Below are 19,677 nucleotides of genomic sequence, written 5' to 3'. Positions count from 1 at the left end.
TGTGTAAGTAACACCCAGATAAGTGAGTAACACCCGGAGATTTTGTTTTTTTAAATTGAGAATACTTTTGTAAGGGCCACGAAGAATCCAGCACGAGTTTTAAGGATACAAAGTAATAACATTTATTTACTATAACATATATACATAACAGTAACTTCCCTTGCTACATACTCCTTCCTGCTGGTTCCTGAACTGGCCAGCTTATTTATACTGGGAGTTTACTAGTGGTTTCTCCGCCCCCCTCATTGGGGAAGCTCATGCTCCCACAGGATTGTGAGATAGTCATTAGTCCCCAGCCAATGGTAAGTAGGCAGGTTATAACATCCCTCCCCCCAAAGTCCAAGGAATCCACCGAAGACCCTGGCGAAGGAGGGCGTTGGACTCGTTTGGCCGCAGGCCGGACACCATTTGCACGCGGCGCTGGATCAGGCGGCGTGTAACGAGACAGAGACCGCCGTGATGAACGGCGCGGTTGTACATCCACGGCCCGTGGACCCAAGGATTCCCCCTCTGATGCATCCTGTGTCTCCATCTTGGAGTCAGAGTCTGCTGCCTCCGTCATGTCAGCGTCTCTGTCTCCATTCGGTCCCGTAACGACCTGCGCAGGCTTAGAGTGAGGCACCAGTGGCAGATTGTGAGGACTACCTTCCCTTGTCTCTGGTCTCTGCGGCTGTTGAAATGAGCTCCGGGGGCGGGGTATCTTTTGGGGGGATGGTCTTCTGGACCGAACGTGGTCTACATGTTTCCGCTGGAGACGACCCTGGGCTTGCACTTGGTAAGATATAGGGCCCGTTTGGCGAAAGATTACACCAGGAACCCATTGGGCACCACCAGCAAAATTCCGAACAAACACTGGGTCACCGGGCACAAACTGCCGAATCGGCCGATGCCGAGAAAATCCCTGTCCCTGCCGTTCTTGTGTGCTGCGTACTTTTGCGCCAATGTCCGGAAAAACCATACTAAGGCGGGTGCGAAGTCTCCGGCCCATTAGGAGTTCTGCGGGAGCTACCCCAGTCACTGCATGGGGGGTGGTCCTGTACGTAAACAAAAAGCGAGCCAGTCTCGTGTCCATTGATCCGGAAGACTGCTTCTTTAGGCCTCTTTTGAATGTCCGCACTGCGCGCTCTGCCAACCCATTTGAAGCCGGGTGGTAAGGGGCAGTGCGGATACGGCGGATGCCGTTCACCTTCGTGAACCTCGCAAACTCCTCAGTCGTGAATGGAGTGCCGTTATCTGTGACCAGCACCTCGGGGAGGCCATGCGGACTAAACGATAAACGCATCTTTTCAATTGTTGCGCAGGACGTTGTCCCCTGCATCTTATGCACCTCTAGCCATTTGGACTGGGCGTCAATTAGTAGAAGGAACATGGATCCTTGAAAAGGGCCTGCGAAATCTGCATGCAAGCGTGCCCAAGGCCGCCCTGACCATTCCCAGTGATGTAGGGGCGTGGCCGGTGGAAGCTTCTGATGCTCCTGGCAAATGGAGCAGTTTTGGGTCACCTTCTCAATGTCGGTGTCGAGGCCTGGCCACCAGACATAACTCCGGGCCAACATTTTCATTTTGGTCACACCTGGATGCCCATTGTGCAAGTCTGTTAGTATCAGCTCCTGGCCTTTTACCGGGACAATCACACGCGTCCCCCACAAGAGGATGCAGTCTTCCACGCTGAATTCTGACAGCTTGGAGGAAAATGCCCGCAACTCGCCTGGGAGCTGTCTATGCTGCCCACCATACAGGACTATGTGCCGAACCTTTGACAGGACTGGCTCCGTCTGGGTCCACTCACGGATCTGTGATGCCGTGACAGGCAAGGTGTCCATAAAAGTTAGGGTTGCAACCACCTCACCGGTCGTGGGGGTCGACACGGGGCCGGTCGATAAAGGCAATCGGCTCAGTGCGTCGGCATTTGCTATCTGCGTACCTGGTTTGTACTCCAGAGAATACTCGTATGCAGCAAGCAACAAAGCCCAGCGCTGGATCCGTGCAGAAGCAATGGGCGGTATTGGCTTATCCTCTCTGAAAAGTCCCAGCAGGGGTTTATGATCAGTCACGATAGTGAAATGGCGGCCGTACACGTACTGGCGGAAGCGTCTCACCGCAAAAACCACTGCCAGGCCCTCCTTCTCGATCTGCGCGTACTTTTTCTCCGCTGCAGTCAATGTGCGGGAGGCGAAAGCTATCGGTCGTTCGGCCCCGTTCTCCATCTTGTGGGACAGGATGGCCCCAATACCATACGGGGATGCATCACATGTGACGAGCAAAGGCTTTCCAGGATCATAGTGGGTTAGTCACCCAGATGACGACAATTGTTGCTTTACCCGCCGGAAAGGGGTTTCTTGCGGCTGACCCCAAACCCAGGAGTGATTTTTCTTTAGCAGAAGGTGCAAAGGGGCCAGCGTAGTTGCCAGATTGAGGAGGAACTTCCCGGAATAATTTACGAGACCGAGAAAAGAACGAAGATGCGAAGTGTCAGTCAGGGCGGGGGCATGTTGAATTGCACGCACCTTCTCTGCGATGGGGTGCAGACCTTCACGGTCCACCCGATAACCTAGCTAGGCTACTTCCTTTGCCTGAAATACGCACTTTGTGCGACGTAAATGGACTCCAGCCTCCGAAAGGCGCCCAAGGACAGCCTCCAGATTTTCCAAATGTTCCTGCTCCGATGTCCCTGTAATCAAAACGTCATCTAGGTAGACAGCAACACGTGGTAAACCTCTCAAAATGCCCTCCATAACACGTTGAAAAATTGCGCAGGCAGAGGATACTCCAAAGGGCAACCGTGTATATTCATACAGGCCCCGGTGTGTATTAATCGTTACATATGGTCGGGAGGCAGGGTCCAGCTCCAACTGCAGGTAGGCGTGACTCATATCTAATTTTGTGAACGAGAGTCCACCTGCAAGCTTCGTGTAGAGATCCTCTATGCGAGGCATTGGATATCGGTCGAGTCAGGAAACCGTATTCACTGTAAGTTTATAGTCGCCACACAAGCGAACTGTGGCATCTGGCTTCATTACAGGTACAATTGCTGCTGCCCAGTCAGCAAAACGGACGGGCCTGATAATACCCAAACTCTCCAAACGAGTGAGCTCCCCTTATACCTTCTGGAGCAAGGCGTAAGGCACTGGGCGCGCCCGGAAATAGCGCAGCGTGGCTCCTGGTTCAACTTGGATACGGGCTACGGCCCCTTTTATTTTCCCCAAACCAGGCTGGAATACAACTGGGTATCGTCCTAGCACCTCAGTCAACCCTTCAGAAACTGTTTGGAGGATGTGCTGCCATTGCAACCTCAAATGGCGCAACCAGTCCCGACCCAACAGGCTGGGCCCATGGCCGCGCACCACGATAAGTGGGAAACGCCCCTCCTGGCGTCCATAGACAACAGGGGTCATTGTAGTTCCTGCAATGTCCAGTGGTTCCCCCGTGTAGGTGGCCAACCTGGCCTGTGAGTCAGTTAATGTAAGGGTCTGTATACCCTGCTTGATGCGGTTGAATGTCCTCTGGGTGATCACTGAGACCACTGCGCCAGTATCCAACTCCATCTCAAGCGGGTGGCCATTGACCCGTACTGTCACCTTAATGGGGGCCACACGGGAAGCTGCCACACAATGCAGCTGCAGGCAGTCGTCCTCCGTCTCCACGTCCTCAGGAGTAGTCGCCGCAGGTTCATCCACGTGGAAGGTACGGCCTCTGGGCTGGTCCCAGTTTCGGTCGGAACGACGGCGCCTCTGGCGCCCCCAGGACCGCCATCCGCGACGGGGTCGGCGCCTACAAGTCTGACACGGACATGGCTCCTCATCCATTGGCTCTGGAGAAGGCTCCCTTCGGGTAGGAATGTCCGACGGCCACTGGCGTCGGTCCGGATGTTGCCTCACCCAAGTGAGTGCGGAGGGACGTTTTCGGACGGAAGGGGTTGCGCCCCAAGGCATGCACTTCCATTCCCTGTAGCTCCTGTACTCCTCGCTCTGCGCTCTCTCGGGACAATACTATTTGAATGGCCTGTTGAAAAGTCAATGTTGGCTCAGCTAACAACTTTATCTGGGTGGCCGCATTGTTAATACCGCAAACCAAACGGTCGCGTAACATTTCTGACAAGGTCTCACCATAGTCACAGTACTCCGCAATCCTGCGTAGCCTGGATAGAAAATCGGCAAGGGATTCTCCTGTGGTCCTCTCAGCGGTATTAAACTGGTAACGCTGGACTATCGTGGACGGGGTTGGGTTAAAATGTTGCCCCACTATATTCACAAGTTCATCAAACGTTTTGGTGTACGGCGCAGCTGGGTACGTAAGGCTCCTAATCACCCCAAACGTATGCGGGCCGCAGGCGGCGAGCAATATTAGCAACAAAGCCCAAAGAGCATCAGCCCATTGGAGGCAAAGTGGTGAGACCGGGCAGTCCAGCAGAAAGAAACCCTCCGACCATCCCCACTGACCATCTGTCAGAATGAACAAAATGCAGTCCTGGGTGTAGAGCAGAAACAATAACAGCAGAATCCAACCCCTGTAATCAATTGTGAAATTGTTGGTGTCACAGCAAGTGCAATGAACCATGCAATCCCGTCTCACATTGAGAGGTGGACGGCGTCTCCCCAGTGTGAACTCGCTGGTGTCTCCGCTGGTGAGATAACCAAAAGAACCCCTTCCCACACTGAGAGCAGGTGAACGGCCTCTCCCCAGTGTGACTGCGTCGATGAGTCTCCAGCTGCGATGGGGATCTGAATCCCTTCCCACAGTCCCCACATTTCCACCGTTTCTCCATGTTCTGGGTCCCCTCCTGTCTCCAGGTTCGACAATCAGTTCAGAATACGGGTAGGGTCTCTCCGCACTGTGAATGGTGTGATGTTTTTTCAGGCTGTGTAACTGGTTGAGGCTCTTTCCACAGTCAGTTCACTGGAACACTCTCACTCGGGTGTGTGTTGTGTGGGTCTCGGTGCTTTTCCAGTCACACTGATGTTTGAAATCTTTAGCTGACAGTTCGGGAAAACATTTCTCCTTCTAGATTTAAAGGCGGGAGATATTGAGGTTCCAAGGAAGGGAGTAATATCAGATCGAGACGTGACATTTGAGATTTCTGTCTGTAATTCCTCTTCGCCTAATATCCTGTAAAAACAATTTACAAAAGTCATCACTGTCAGTACAGGATAGAAACTCAGAACAGACGATTCTAGTTTTGGTGGCACATTTTTTCCTCTCTTATTCCCTGAAAACTGTAAATCTCCATCCCACACAATCCCTCCATTCTCACTCTGCTGTATCTAATATTCACCTTCTCTATTCTCCTGAAGGTGCTGATTCAGGCTGATTGACAAATCCAAGCTCACAGCTTCCTGTCCAGGAGATCACAACAAATATGAGCTGCAGTCGGCCATTCGGCCCATCGAGCCTGCTGAACCATTCAATGGGATCATTGGCTGACCTACCTCAGCACCGTTTTCCCACAATATCCATCATATCCCTCGACATCTTCAATATCTACAGGAGGGACATAGAGAACCAAGTGGAGTAGCGTAACAACAACAATCTCTCCCTATTTGTCAGCAAAACTAAAGAGCTGATCATTGACTTCAGGAAGCAAAGTATCGTACACACCCCTGTCTGCATCAATTGTGTCGAGGTGGAGATGGTGGACAGCTTCAAATTCCTAGGTGTGCACATCACCACAAATCTGTCCTGGTCCACCCACGCCGACTCTACGACCAAGAAAGCACAACAGTGTCTATACTTTCTCAGGAAACTAAGAAAATTCAGCATGCCCACGTTGACTCTTACCAACTTTTACAGATGCACCATAGCAAGCATCCCATCTGGCTATATCACAGCCTGGTATGGCAACTGCTTGGTCCAAGATCGTAAGAAACTAAAGAGAGCGTGAACACAGCCCAGTCCATCACACAACCTGCCTCCCATCCACTGACTCTGTCTATACCTCCCGCTGCCTGGGGAAAGCGGGCAGCACAATCAAAGACCCCTCCCATCCGGGTTCCTCACTCTTCCAACTTCTCCCATCAGAGAAAAGTCTGAGAACACATGGTGACAGGGTCAACAACAGTTTCTTCCCCACTGTTACCAGACTCCTGAATGATCCTCTTATGGACTGAACTGATCTCTTCACACATCTTCTCTACTGAGTAGTAATGCACTCTGTATGCTCACCCCTTGCCTGTGTATTTATGTAGGTCCTATGGGTTTATTTCATGTATGGAACGATCTGTATGGACTGTCCGCAGAACAATACTTTTCACTGTACCTCAGCACACGTGACAATAAATAAAACCAATCAATCAATAATCTCTCATCGTAACCTAACCCCCGTAGTCCAGGTATCGCAGCGAATCGTTTTAGTAAGCCTATATTGCACTCCCTCCAAGAACACAATATCCTCCTGAAGGTGTGGTGCCCAGAATGGCTCACAGTTCTCCAAGTGGCGTCTTACCAGGGTTTTGTATAGCTGCAGCATAAGCTCTGTCTTTATACTCCAATCCTCCAGATATAAATGCCAGCATTCCTTTTTGATTATTTTCTGCACTTGTTCGGGGCATTTTAAGGATCTGTGCACCTTCGCCATCCACTGTACTTAACCTCTTTCCATTTAGAAAGTCCTCTGTTATATTATTTTTTTGGTTCAAAATGGATAACCTCACACTTGATTACAATGAATTCCATCTGCCACAAATTTGCCCATTCACCTGGTCTGTCAATATCTCCATGCAATTTTATGCCATCGTCTGGGCTGCCTACAATGCCACCTAACATTGTATCAACAGCAACAGTGAAGAGGCCTTTCACCCATCAAGTCTGCATGAGTCAGAATCCAGGAGGGAGAGAGAGAACCTAGTGGAGTGGTGTAGCGACAACAATCTCTCCCTCAATGCCAGCAAAACTAAAGAGCTGGTCATTGACTTCAGGAAGCAAAGTACAGTACACACACCTGTCAGTATCAACGGGGCCGAGGTGGAGATGGTTAGCAGTTTCAAATTCCTAGGGGTACACATCTCCAAAAATCTGTCCTGGTCCACCCACGTCGACGCTACCACCAAGAAAGCACAACAGCACCTATATTTGCTCAGGAAACTAAGGAAATTCGGCATGTCCACATTAACTCATACCAACTTTTACAGATGCACCATAGAAAGCATCCTATCGGGCTGCATCACAGCCTGGTATGGCAACTGCTCGGCCCAGGACCGCAAGAAACTTCAGAGAGTCGTGAACACCGCCCAGTCCATCACATGAACCTGCCTCCCATCCATTGACTCCATCTACACCTCCCGCTGCCTGGGGAAAATGGGCAGCATAATCAAAGACCCCTGCCACCCGGCTTACTCACTCTTCCAACTTCTTCCATCGGGCAGGAAATACAAAAGTCTGAGAACACGCACGAACAGACTCAAAAACAGCTTCTTCCCCGCTGTTACCAGACTCTTAAATGACCCTCTTATGGACTGACCCGATTAACACTACACCCCTGAATGCTTCACCCGATGCCAGTGCTTATGTAGTTACATTGTGTACCTTGTGTTGCCCTATTATGTATTTTCTTTTATTTCCTTTTCTTCCCATGTACTTAATGATCTGTTGAGCTGCTCGCAGAAAACTACTTTTCACTGTACCTCGGTACACGTGACAATAAACAAAATCCAAATCCAACACTGACACACGAAAAACACCTGACCTACCGACCTAACCCCATTTGCCAGCAGTTGATCCATAGCCTTGAATGTTATGACGTGCCAGTCTTCATCCAGGTACTTTCTAAAGGATGTGAGGCAACCCGCTTCTACCACCCTCCCAGGCAGTGCGTTCCAGATTGTCCCCACCCTCTGGGTGAAAAGGTTTTTCCTCAATCCCCCCTTAAACCCCCTGCCCCTCACCATGAACTTGTGTCCCCTTGTGACTGACCCTTCAACTGAGGGGAACAGCTGCTCCCTATCCACCCTGTCCATGCCCCTCATAATCTTGTGCACCTCGATCAGGTCGCCCCTCAGTCTTCTCTGCTCCAATGAAAATAACCCAAGCCTACCCAACCTCGCTTCATAACTGAAACATTCCATCCCAGGCAACATCCTGGTGAATCGCCTCTTCACCTCTCCAGTGCAATCACAGCCTTCCTATAATGTGGCAACCAGAACTGCATACAGTACTCCAGCTAATAATAATAATGATAATCTTTATTAGTGTCACAAGTCGGGGCAGCACGGTAGCATAGTGGTTAGTATAATTGATTCACAGCTCCAGGTTCGATTCCCGGCTTGGGTCACTGTCTGTGCGGAGTCTGCACATTCTCTCCGTGTGTGCGTGGGTTTCCTCCGGGTGCTCCGGTTTCCTCCCACAGTCCAAAGATGTGCAGGTTAGGTGGATTGGCCATGCTAAATTGCCCTTAGTGTCCAAAATTGCCCTTAGTGTTGGGTGTGGTGACTGGGTTATGGGTATAGGGTGGAGGTGTGGGCTTGGGTAGGGTGCTCTTTCCAAGAGCCGGTGCAGACTCGATGGGCTGAATGGCCTCCTTCTGCACTGTAAATTCTACGATAAGTAGGCTTACATTAACACTGCAATAAAGTTACTGTGAAAATCTCGTCGCCACAGTCCGGTGCCTGTTCAGGTCACAGAGGGAGAATTCAGAATGTATTGAATAGCTGTGGTTCCAACACTGACCCCTGTGGAACCCCAATAGTCACCGGCTGCCATCCTGAAATAGACCCCTTCATCCCCACTCTCCGCCTTCTGCCTGTCAACTAATTCTCGAACCATTCCAGTACCTTGCCCCTAAGGCCATGGGCTCTTATATTTATTTAGCAGCCTGTTGTACGGCGCCTTGTCAAAGGTTTTCTGGAAACCCAAATGGATCACATCCACTGGCTCTCCTTTGTCGAACTTTCTTTTTACCTCCTCAAAGAATTCTAACAGATTTGTCAGGCATGACCTCCCCTTGATGAAGCCATGTTGACTCAGTCCTATTTTACCATGCACTTCCAAGAACTCCGTAATCTCATCCACAATAATGGCCTCTAAAATCTTATCAACAACCAAAGTCAGAGTAACCTGCCTATAATTTCCCATATTCTACCTTCTTTCTTTCTTAAACTGGGGTGTTACATTAGTCACTTCCCTGTCCCCCGGGAGCCCCTTGACTCGTGATCCCTGAAGGATCACCACCAATGGCCCCACAACCTCCGCAGTTATCTCCTTCGGTACCCTGGGGTGTAGTCCATCCGGTCTGGGTGATTTATCCATCTTCAGACCTTTCAGCTTCCCCAGCACCTTCTCCTGAGTGATGGCCACTACACTCACCTCTGCCCCCGACTTCCTTTCCTCCACTCCCAGTTTTCTCTTTCCCTCTCCTCTGTGGGACCGCCCTCCTTGCCCCTGGATTTGGAGCATCTTGTGAAGGCACTGCTGGAAGTACTGCTCCAGTGCTTTTGAGGTGCCTGCTCTAGGTTTTCCAAGTTTATGAAGCCTTTAGAAGGTAGAAAGAGTGAGGGATAGCCAACAGCTCATGGAAAGCAATGGCATGCACAATTTCACCAGGGCTGCCAATACAATTGATGATCTAAGCAGTCAATGGCCCACCCCACTGAGAGCAAAGTGTGGAGGGGAACTCATCAAGGACAGAGTGTCAGTCAGTGCTCACTGGAGGGAACATTCTGAAGATTCCCTCGACCGAGACTCTGTCTTTGGCTTTAACGTCCTTAAATCTATTCCCCAGTATCCTGTCCGGCTCAGTCCATGTTGGACCCCAATCGGGAGCAGAGTGAAAAAGCCATTCAACAGCTGAAAAACAACACGGCCTCTGGAGCAGAATGAATCCCTGCTGAAATTCTGAAGCATGGCGGGGTTACACTCCTGGCATAGTTACACAATCTCATATTCCTCACCTGGGGAGATGGATGCATGCCCGGGGATCTCCGAGACACTGTGACTATATTCAAGAGAGCCAAGTCTGATTGTGGTAACTGCACAGGCGACTCCCTGCTGTCTGTCACACAGAAGATCATTGCCAGGATCCTCCTCAATGATCTCCTCTTCGTGGCCAACGAGCTCCTTCCAGAGTCACAGTTAGGTTTTCTCCCTTCATGAGGCACCAAAGACATGATCTACACTACTTGACAAACCCAAGGAAAATACAAGGAACAGCATCAATCGCAGTTCTTGGTCTTTTCTGACCTCACAAAAACGCTTTATACCGTCAAAGAGATGTTTTATTCAGTATGTTCTTCAAATTTGGCTGTCCTCAGAAATTGGCCACCATCCTCCGCCTGCACAATAATGACACACAAGCCATGATCCTCATCAATGGAAACACTCCAGACACTATTTCAGTGAAGATGTGGAGATGCCGGCGTTGGACTGGGGTGAGCACAGTACGAAGTCTTACAACACCAGGTTAAAGTCCAACAGGTTTGGTTCGATGTCACTAGCTTTCGGAGCGCTGCTCCTTCCTCAGGTGAAGGTGATTCACCTGAGGAAGGAGCAGCGCTCCGAAAGCTAGTGACATCGAAACAAACCTGTTGGACTTTAACCTGGTGTTGTAAGACTTCGTACTGTATTTCAGTGAAGACTTGGATCAGACAAGGGTGTGTCACTGCACCAACCCTCTTCCCCTTCACGGTAGCACAGTTGTTAGCACTGTTGCTTCACAGCACCAGGGACCTGGGTTCGATTCCCACTTGGGTCACTGTGCGGAGTCTGCAAGTTCTCCCCGTGTCTGCGTGGGTCTCCCACAAGTCCTGAAAGATGGGAGGTGAATTGTAAGTTGAACTGGACATTCTGTATTTTCCCTCAATTTACCCGAACAGGCGTCAGAGTGTTGGACAAGGGGATTTTCACAGCACTTCATTGCAGTGTTAATATAAGCCTACTTGTGACAATAAGAAAGACATTTATTATTATTCTGTATAAACTCCAACCCAGTTATAAGAAATTAAATTCTGAATAAAAATCAAGTCAAATCAGTTTGTGTTAATCATAGTTAATCACTGCAGTGTTAATGTAAGCCTACTTGTGACACAAATAAAGATTATCTCACCTCCAGCAAATTACCCACGGGTCTGGAGATGATCGACAGGACAGGAAACCGACACCACCTTCAAAACAAAACCAGAATCAGTTGAACCTCAGACATTAAGCTCCAGTTTGCAGATGCCTGATCTGTTTTTCAATCCATCCATCTCCCTTGATTCTATAACCATTAATACTCTTGTCTCACAAACTTCTATCAATCTCAGTTTTTATAGTTTCTATTGACAGAATCTGAACAGAATTCCAGATTTCACTATATTTTCTGTGAAGTGATTTCTGACATTGCTCCTGAACAGCCCAGTCTCAGTTAAACAAATAAATATCACTGATTTGGACATTTAAATGGTGACAATTGTTTTACTCTTAACAGGTTATGTAACAAAATTTCAAAAACATAATAATAATTTGAGTAAAACTCTGCAGAACCTGGAAATGTGAAGTGAAAACAGAAAGTTGTGGAAATCCTCAGCAGGTTTGGCAGCTTCTGTGAAGAGAGAGAGAGTTAACATTTCCAATGCAACCTGATTCTTCTTCAGAACTGAGTGTTTGCAGCATTGTGATTTCATTTGGCAAACATACTGAATGTGAACTTTGTGGTTCTTACAGATATCTGGCTGTAAATCTGATTTCAGACCTTCCTCTGAACACTTTCCAACCTCAGCTCCAGCTCATTGTCCTTCACTAAAGACCCGGATAGAGAATCACCGCCACAAGCTGGCGGCGGCCGCCGGGTGACCCGGGTGTTGTCACCAGAGCGGAAACCCGCCCACAACTTCTTCCCGTACTAAGATGGCCGCCCAAGCGCTCCGCTCCAGAACAAAAGACCCGACTTCCATTCCCAAGAAGGTGGTTGTCGCTAGTCGCCCCGGGCCTGTCACAGGGGAGGAAGCCCCGCCCACTCCCTCTTCCCTTACGAAGATGGCCGCCCCAGCGCTCCGCTCCAAGAACAAAAGACCCGACTTCCTTTCCCAAGATGGCGGCTGGTTGCAGGATCAATCCAGACCCGGATTACCTTCTTCTTATTGGTCGTGACCTGCCGTCAATCACTCCCCAGCCATTGTGAGCTGGAGCATGCGCAGTGTGAATATGAAGCTGGACTCAGGCGGGTGAGTGGAGGCCCCAAACCCCCAATAAGACCCATTGATTTTATTGTCAGTCTGCAGACAGGAGCTGGAGAACTGAACCCAGGCAGAGGAGAGGGAGGGAGAAAACTGGGAGTGGAGGAAAGAAATGGTGCAGATGGTGAGATGGGTTTGGATTTCAGCCCAGGGAGGAGGGAAAGTGTGTGGGACGGGGATTTACAGCTTTGGGGGAACAAGAGAGGAACAAATTTTCCTGAGAAACTAGAATTGTCTGTTCAGAATTTCTATCTGGACTGACAGTGATGGCTTTTGTAAACTCCTTTTACAGGATATTCGAAGCGGATGATTGGCCGACAGAAAACTCAACCAAACATCAAGATCTGACAGTCACTCAATTCTTTAGAACCTGAATATCCCAGTCTTTGAATGTGGAAGGAGTAATGTTTGTCTGTTCAGTTTGTGAGAAAAGATTTCAATTATCAGTGTGACTGAAAAAGCACCAAGACCCACACAGACAGTGAGTGTTCCAGTGAACTGACGTGGGAAGAGCTTTAACCAATTACATAGGCAGAAAAAACATCACATCATTCACAGTGGGGAGAGACATACACGTGTTGTGTGTCTGGATGAGAGTTCAATTTGTCATTCAACCTGGAGAGACACAAGGACACCGGCACTATGGAGAAACCGTGGAAATGTGGGGACTGTTGGAAGGGATTCAGCTACCCTTCTGAACTGGAAATGCACCGACGCAGTCACACTGGGGAGAGACCATTCACCTGCTCCACCTGTGGGAAGGGATTCACTCAGTCATCCAGCCTGCTGACACACCAGTATGTTCACACTGATCAGACACCTTTCAAATGTTTTGACTGTGAGAAGAAATTTAAAAGCAAAAAGTATCTCTTGAGACACCAACACATTCACAGTGAGGAGAAGCCATTCACCTGCTCCTTGTGTGGAAAGGGATTCACTGCTACATCAAACCTGCAGACACACCAGCGAGTTCACACTGATAAAAGACCTTTTAAATGTCCAGACTGTGGGAAGTGCTTTAAAACTTCCGGGGAAGTGACCTGTCATCAACGTGTTCACACTGACGAGAGACCATTCAGGTGCTCTCACTGTGGGACTGGCTTCAGGCGATCATCTGAACTTACTGTACATCAGAGAATTCACACTGGGGAGAGACCGTTTACCGGCTCTGTGTGTGGGAAGGGATTCATTCAGTCTTATCACCTACTGAAACACCAACAAATTCACTCTGATATGAAAGCTTTTAAATGTTTTGACTGTGAGCAGAGCTTTCGAAGCAGCAATGGTCTTGTGATGCATCAGCGAATTCACACTGGGGAGAGACCGTTCACCTGCTTTGTGTGTGGGAAGGGATTCACTCAGTCATCCAACCTGCTGAAACACCAACAAATTCACTCTGATATAAAAGCTTTTAAATGTTTTGCCTGTGAGCAGAGCTTTAGAAGCAGCAATGAGCTGATGATTCACCAGCGAGTTCACGCTGGAGAGAAATCGTTCACCTGCCCCGAGTGCGGGAATGGATTCACTGACTTACAACTTATGCTGAAACACCAGCGACTTCATGAGTCTCTCCAGGAATTGGATTCTGCTGTTTTTGCTGCTGTCAATCAGATCCAGGACTGAATGTGTGGGTTAACCCTGAGGTGTGTAAGAAACATGCCCCAGTCACTCTCTTCCATGGTTCAGAGCTCCGAGATACAGACAGAAGGCTCCTTTACAACTGTGTTTAGAGTCAACAAGATTAATTCCCGTACCAGCCTCCCCGAAGAGGCGCCAGAATATGGCGACTCGGGGCTTTTCACAGTAACTTCATTGAAGCCTATTTGTGACAATAAGTGATTTTCATTTCATTTCGTGATGAATGCTGAAAACTGAAAGATTTTAGTCCAGGAGTCAAGAGTTTACCCAAAAAGGGGATCCAAGTCATTGGTGATTTTAAAGCAATTTGTGAAAAAGCGACAGTGTAGATTTCGTACACCAGCTAAATCGGCCGGAAATACATGTGACCCACAACATGTGAGAATGGTTTACTGGTCCCGGATCAGGGAGATGCTGATCTCCGGGGCTGGAGGTGTCGGTCTCCTCGGAATGGTTTACTGATCCCGGATCAGACACTCGGACAGATGGAGCCGATCTCCGAGGCTGGAGGTGACGGTCTCCTCGGAATAGTTTACCGATCCCGGATCAATCACTCGGACAGATGGAGCTGATCTCTGGGGCTGGAGGTGACGGTCTCCTCTGAATGGTTTACTGATCCTGGATCAGACACTGGGACAGATGAAGCTGATCTCCGGGGCTGGAGTCTCTTGTGTTCTCCTTCCTCTGGATCCAGTCAGAGTGTTTGGTGTTAGTCTGAATCCAGCACCGATCACTTTGAAAATCTTTCCTATCCAAAGTGATTTTCCTGTCGAACCGTTTTAACCTTTACTCAGACAGTTGGTTTATATTTGGGTCGTCAGATCCAACCTTCTCCAGTTTAGAAATCTGGTTTCAGGGTTTGTGACAGAGAGAACAGGCCTGTGCTGTGTGTGTCACCCAGCAAGCTGCTGTGGAAGCTTTGTTACTGAGAGCCAGAGAGAGCTCATTCTATTCACAGTCAATTAATTTCTGACATTTTATGAACATTATTAGATGGTGATATTAGATGGTGATTTTTTGTACAAAATGTGCTGTCCAATCAGAGATGATGCAAAGCTGTGATCTGTTCCTGACTGAAGGTGAAGTTTCCAGCTGAGAATCTTCGGTCTGAAGTTTCCGAGTGTTTTTGTGACATTCCTGAGTTTTCCAATGTGAGGCAGCGACAACAACAACTGACATTTACCCATCAACAGGTTAAAATGTCGGAGACCCTTCACAGAGGGACAGAAGCTGGGTGGAAAAGGTAAAGAGACAGGTTTAGTGAGGGGCTTCCAGCCCTTAGGACCTCGGTAGGTGAAGGTGCCTCTGCCAATGGTGGAGTGAAGCAAGTCAAGGAGCTGAAGGGGGTGAGGTTTTTTTTGTGATTGTTTTATGGGATGTGGACGTCACTGGAAAGGCCGGGTTTAGTTACCCATCCCTAATTGCCCATCAACTGAGTGGCCAACTCAGCACTAGAGTTAACCACATTGCTGTGGGTCTGGAGTCACATGTAGGCCAGACCAGGTAAGGCGGCAGATTTCCCTCCCTAAAGGACATTCGTGAACCAGATGGGTTTTCCCAACAATCGATGATAGTTGTCACGGCCGCTGAGACTAACTTTAGAATTCCAGGTTTATTCATTGGATTTGGGATTTGAATCCGTGTCTCCAGAGCATTAGCCTGGGCCTCTGGATCACTAATCCAGTGACATTACCACGATGCCACCTTCTCCCCTAATTGGAGGAGTGAGGGAGCTTGGAGGGTTGTAGGGCTGGAGGAGGTTCCAGAGACTGTGTCATGGAGAGAGTGGCTGCCTCCATGGAGCTTCAAGCACGGCTCTGAAATGGGTCAGTGTAGGTCATGACCACGGCCATGCAGGAGATGTCTGCTGCCTTGAACAGGATGACAGATACTGTCAACACGTCACTGATCTCCCCCAAGCTGGTCAGCAGCAGAGTGGGAGGAATGATGTGACGCTGGTCCAGGAGAGGGATGGAGGAAGGAGACATGGATCTGGGAACTCCACTCAAAGAGCTCCCACCTTGGACCCGTTCCCCCCAAACCCACAGGCAGTATCCAACGCGCCGCCCCGTCTCCAGCTGAATCTGCCCGGTACAGGATCAGATGGGTCAGTCTGTCCCAGGACCCTCAGGGGCTCTGAAACCCAGAGGGTGGAGACCACAAGCCTCTGGGCAGTGAGAGCAGGGATGTGAGCAGCCTGTCTCTACCTCTGCTGAAACAACACAGGTTCCACCAAGTAGAAGCAACAGGAAGGGTCTGGGCTCCAAATTGTAATTCACCAATTAACTGAAATGGGGATTTGACAAGATATGAAGTTTCTTTATTTAATAATGATGCACAAACTGTATTGACTGGAACCACTTCCAGCTCTTGTCCGTTCTTACATCCCGGGGCCAGCTCAGCCTCTCACTGAGTTCATGCTGAATGTGAATCCAGGCTGGGGGCCATTGGGTGGATGTGCAATGGGAGGATGAGTGGGTGAACAGGGAGGGGGAGGGGGGTTGGTGCTGCTGGTGGGAAGTGTTCTTTCTGAAGGAGTCCCACCTGAAACAGAGACCATTCATTTCTCACTTTGAGATCAACGAGCTGCTGTCTTTCCCCATTTCTGTTCAGTTTTTCAATATTTATATATTTGAATCTCGACTGAAACATATTCTTGTTGTAACGCTGAGATCCAGAGGATTTTAAATCTGTTAAAGTCAATCCCCATCGAGTACACAGGAGGACTCAACTGGTCCGAACTTTTTATGTTAGAAATAAACCAAAATCTTACAAGATGTTTATCGGGGAATTGTTTTTCTCTGAGACCAGGGATGGTCAAACTCTGTCCCAAAGTTCAGATTTGGGCCTTGAGCCTGGGCTATGGGGCCCACGTACATGGAGCCCCATTCCCGGATGTCCTTCATCCCTGATTTTAATCACATTCCAATTGATGGCCGTTAGCTGCCTGGACCCTAATCTCTGGAATTTCGTCCGTAAACCCCTCTACTTTTCCACTTCATTTTCCACCTTTAAAACCCTCCTTATAACCAAACTCTTTGACCAAGACTTTGGTCATTGACCCCAATGTGTTCTCATGATCTTGTGAAACTGCTTGAGACATTTTATTATGTTAAAAACTCATTATAAATAGAGCTGTTGTAGCTCAGTGAGATCTGATCACTTACTGAGTGAGTGAGTCTGTATAAATGTAACTCCGATACACACAGTTTGTGTCATAGTTCAGTGAGATCTGATCGCTGAGTGAGTGAGTCTGTATAAATGTAACTCAGATACACACAACTTGTTAAACCAGTCCTGGGGAGGAGGAAGTTCTGAGATGCCCACTGGATTTCTGTTCTCCATAATTGGGAAAAGGTGATTCTTTCCCAATATTGGAAATTACTAATAAAGTTGTTAAAGATGATAGCTGCAGTATTTGTTGGAATGAGAGTGAAGGAATGGGATTGATTCACAGCCTGAGTCACCAGTTTAAGGACATGAGGAGAGACAATCTGGAGAGGGGAAAAGAGACTGGAGACTGAATCTAGAACAATGAGCAGAGAGGGAGAGGAGTGTGTGGGACTGAGATTCATAGATTTGGGAGAATGCACCATAGAAACTAGAATGGTCCTGAATTTCTATCCTGTATTTACACCAAAAACCTCTGTAAACTCCTTTTACTGGAGTTAGAGGGAGAGGATTTGCAGACAGAAAGTTCAAAGTAACAATCTTGACAAGATCTTTCAGAATGATTTATGACATCAGGTGTGCAAACAGGTCTGGTTTAGTGTCAGACGTTACCAGGGAGAGGAATGGAGTTGTTAGCTCGGGAATGAAAACAATGACTTTGGTTTTCCCAAGATTTAATTGAAGGAAATGTCTGCACATCCACCACTGGATATCAGACAAACAGGCTGAGAATTTCACAAAGGCAAAGGTGGAGAGAGGTGGTGGTGAGGTGGAGCTGGGAGCGGTCAGTGTAAATGTGACAACTGACACTGTGTTCAGATGGTGTTATTGTGGGGAACATGTGGATGAGAAATAAGAGGACACAAGTCTGGATCCTTTGGGAACACCAGAGGTAACTGTGCGAGTGGGAAGGGAAGACATTACAAGTGATTCTCTGACTCTGATGGAGAAGAATGGAACCAGGAGAGAGCAGCCCCACCAGCTGGGTGACAGTGGAGAGGTGACGGAGCAGAATGGTGTGGTCGACCTTGTCAAAGGCTGCAGACAGGCTGAGGACAGAGGGGAGGTTTATCTTTGTCACAGAGGATGTCATTTGTAACTTTGATAAGAACTGTCCCAGTCCTATGACAGAGCAGAAACCTGATTGGAGGGGCTCAAACATGGAGTTCCAGAAAGATGCACAGGGTTTTGGGAGGTGACAACATGTTTGAGGAGTTTGGAGCGAAAAGGGAGGCTGGAGATAGGGCAGTAGTTTGTAAGGAAGGTGAGGGTTTCGAGGAACAGGTGATGATGGCAGGTTTGAAGGACAGAGGGACAGTACCAGAGAGAGAGAGACATGACAATGTGAGTGAACATGGGGAAGTTGGGTGATAAGTTTTGTGAGAATAGGGTCGATGAAGCAGGAGCTGGGTCTCATGGACAAGATGAGCTCTGAGAGGGCATGAGGGGAGATGGGAGCGAAACTAGAGAAAGATGTGGGTTCAGGGCTCTGGAAAGGATGAAATTTAGAGACAGTTTGGTCTGGTGGGCTAGTGAAAGGGATGAAAGCAGCAGAGGCAGCTGATCAGATTGTCTCAATATCAGTGATTAGAAGCTCCATGAGCTCCTCACACTTGTTGGAGATGAGGATGGAGGAGACAGGGGAGGGGGAGAGAACTTCAAAAGCAACTAATTTGTATTAGAGATATTAAAAAGTTTCAACACTGTGTTTTACACAAAACTGATTTATTCGACTTTTAGCCAGAATATGACCCCCTGTTAGTGGGCTGGAATCTAATAACATCAGCAGAAACGTCCCGATGAACATGGTACAGTCCTGAATGTGATTAACAGCAAAAACTAATCATTGTAGTTACTTGTGAACTCGCTGGTGATGCAGCAGGTTGGATGAGGTAGTCAATCCCTTCCCATAGTCTGAGCAGGTGAATGGCCTCTCCCCGGTGTGAATTCGCTGGTGTACAGTGAGTTGAGATGACCGTTTGAACCCAGTCCCACAGTCAGAGCATCTGAACGGTTTCTCATCAAAGTGGACACGTTGATGGGACATCAGTTCCCAAGAACTTTTGAAGCACTTCCCACAGTCTGGACATTTAAAAGGTCTCTCGTCCGTGTGAACCCGTTGGTGAGTGATCAGGTGGGCTGAAATAATGAATCTTTTCCCACACTCCAAGCAGGTGAATGGTCTCTCTCCCGAGTGAATTCGCTGGTGCGTCAGCAGGTCGGATGACTGAGTGAATCCCTTCCCACACTCGGAGCAGGTGAACGGCCTCTCCTCGGAGTGAATTCGTTGGTGCTTCAGGCGGTTGGATGAATGACTGAATCCCTTCCCACACACACAGCAGGTGAATGGTCTCTCCCCACTGTGGCTGCGTCGATGAATTTCCAGCAGAGATGGGGAAATGAATCCTTTCCCACAGTCCCCACATTTCCACCGTTTCTCCCCAGTGTGACTACACTTGTGCCTTGACAGGCCAGATGATTGCCAGAATCCTCGTCCACACACATAACACGTGTACGGTTTGTCCTTACTGTGAACGGTGCTTTTCTCTTCCATGTTCAAAATCCAATGACATTCGGGTTACAATAAATTGGGCGAGTCCGTGAGATCCTGATGTGATGTTTGGTGAGAGGTTTTTGACGGCGATGTCTTCCCTTCGAAAATTAATTTAAAACAGGACAGGTTGTAAAATGGAGCTGAATGCATCTGGTACTTTGTGGGGCCGGGACTA

The 19,677-nt window shown here is 48.6% G+C and overlaps 1 protein-coding gene across 2 annotated transcripts; it reads left to right on the top strand.

Annotated features, from left to right (window-relative positions):
* Window positions 1–11,994: 11,994 nt before the first annotated feature.
* LOC140419513 (uncharacterized) lies at window positions 11,995–19,137 on the top strand. Of its 2 annotated transcripts, none has more exons than XM_072503409.1 (2): window positions 11,995–12,127; window positions 12,432–17,183. In XM_072503409.1, exon 2 carries the CDS (start codon window positions 12,782–12,784, stop codon window positions 13,760–13,762), a length of 981 nt encoding a protein of 326 aa, XP_072359510.1. In that variant the 5' UTR covers window positions 11,995–12,127; window positions 12,432–12,781; the 3' UTR covers window positions 13,763–17,183. The 2 variants fall into 2 exon arrangements, 1 of the variants encoding a protein (XP_072359510.1); XR_011945832.1 differs by lacking the exon at window positions 11,995–12,127 and adding an exon at window positions 19,120–19,137 and having other exon boundaries at window positions 12,351–15,020.
* Window positions 19,138–19,677: the final 540 nt, after the last annotated feature.

The sequence above is a fragment of the Scyliorhinus torazame genome, chromosome 5 (genome assembly GCF_047496885.1).
Source record: "Scyliorhinus torazame isolate Kashiwa2021f chromosome 5, sScyTor2.1, whole genome shotgun sequence".
Classification (NCBI taxonomy): Eukaryota; Metazoa; Chordata; class Chondrichthyes; order Carcharhiniformes; family Scyliorhinidae; genus Scyliorhinus; species Scyliorhinus torazame.
The sequence above is the reverse complement of the archived record's forward strand: the minus strand, read 5'-3'. Positions and strand labels throughout refer to the sequence as shown.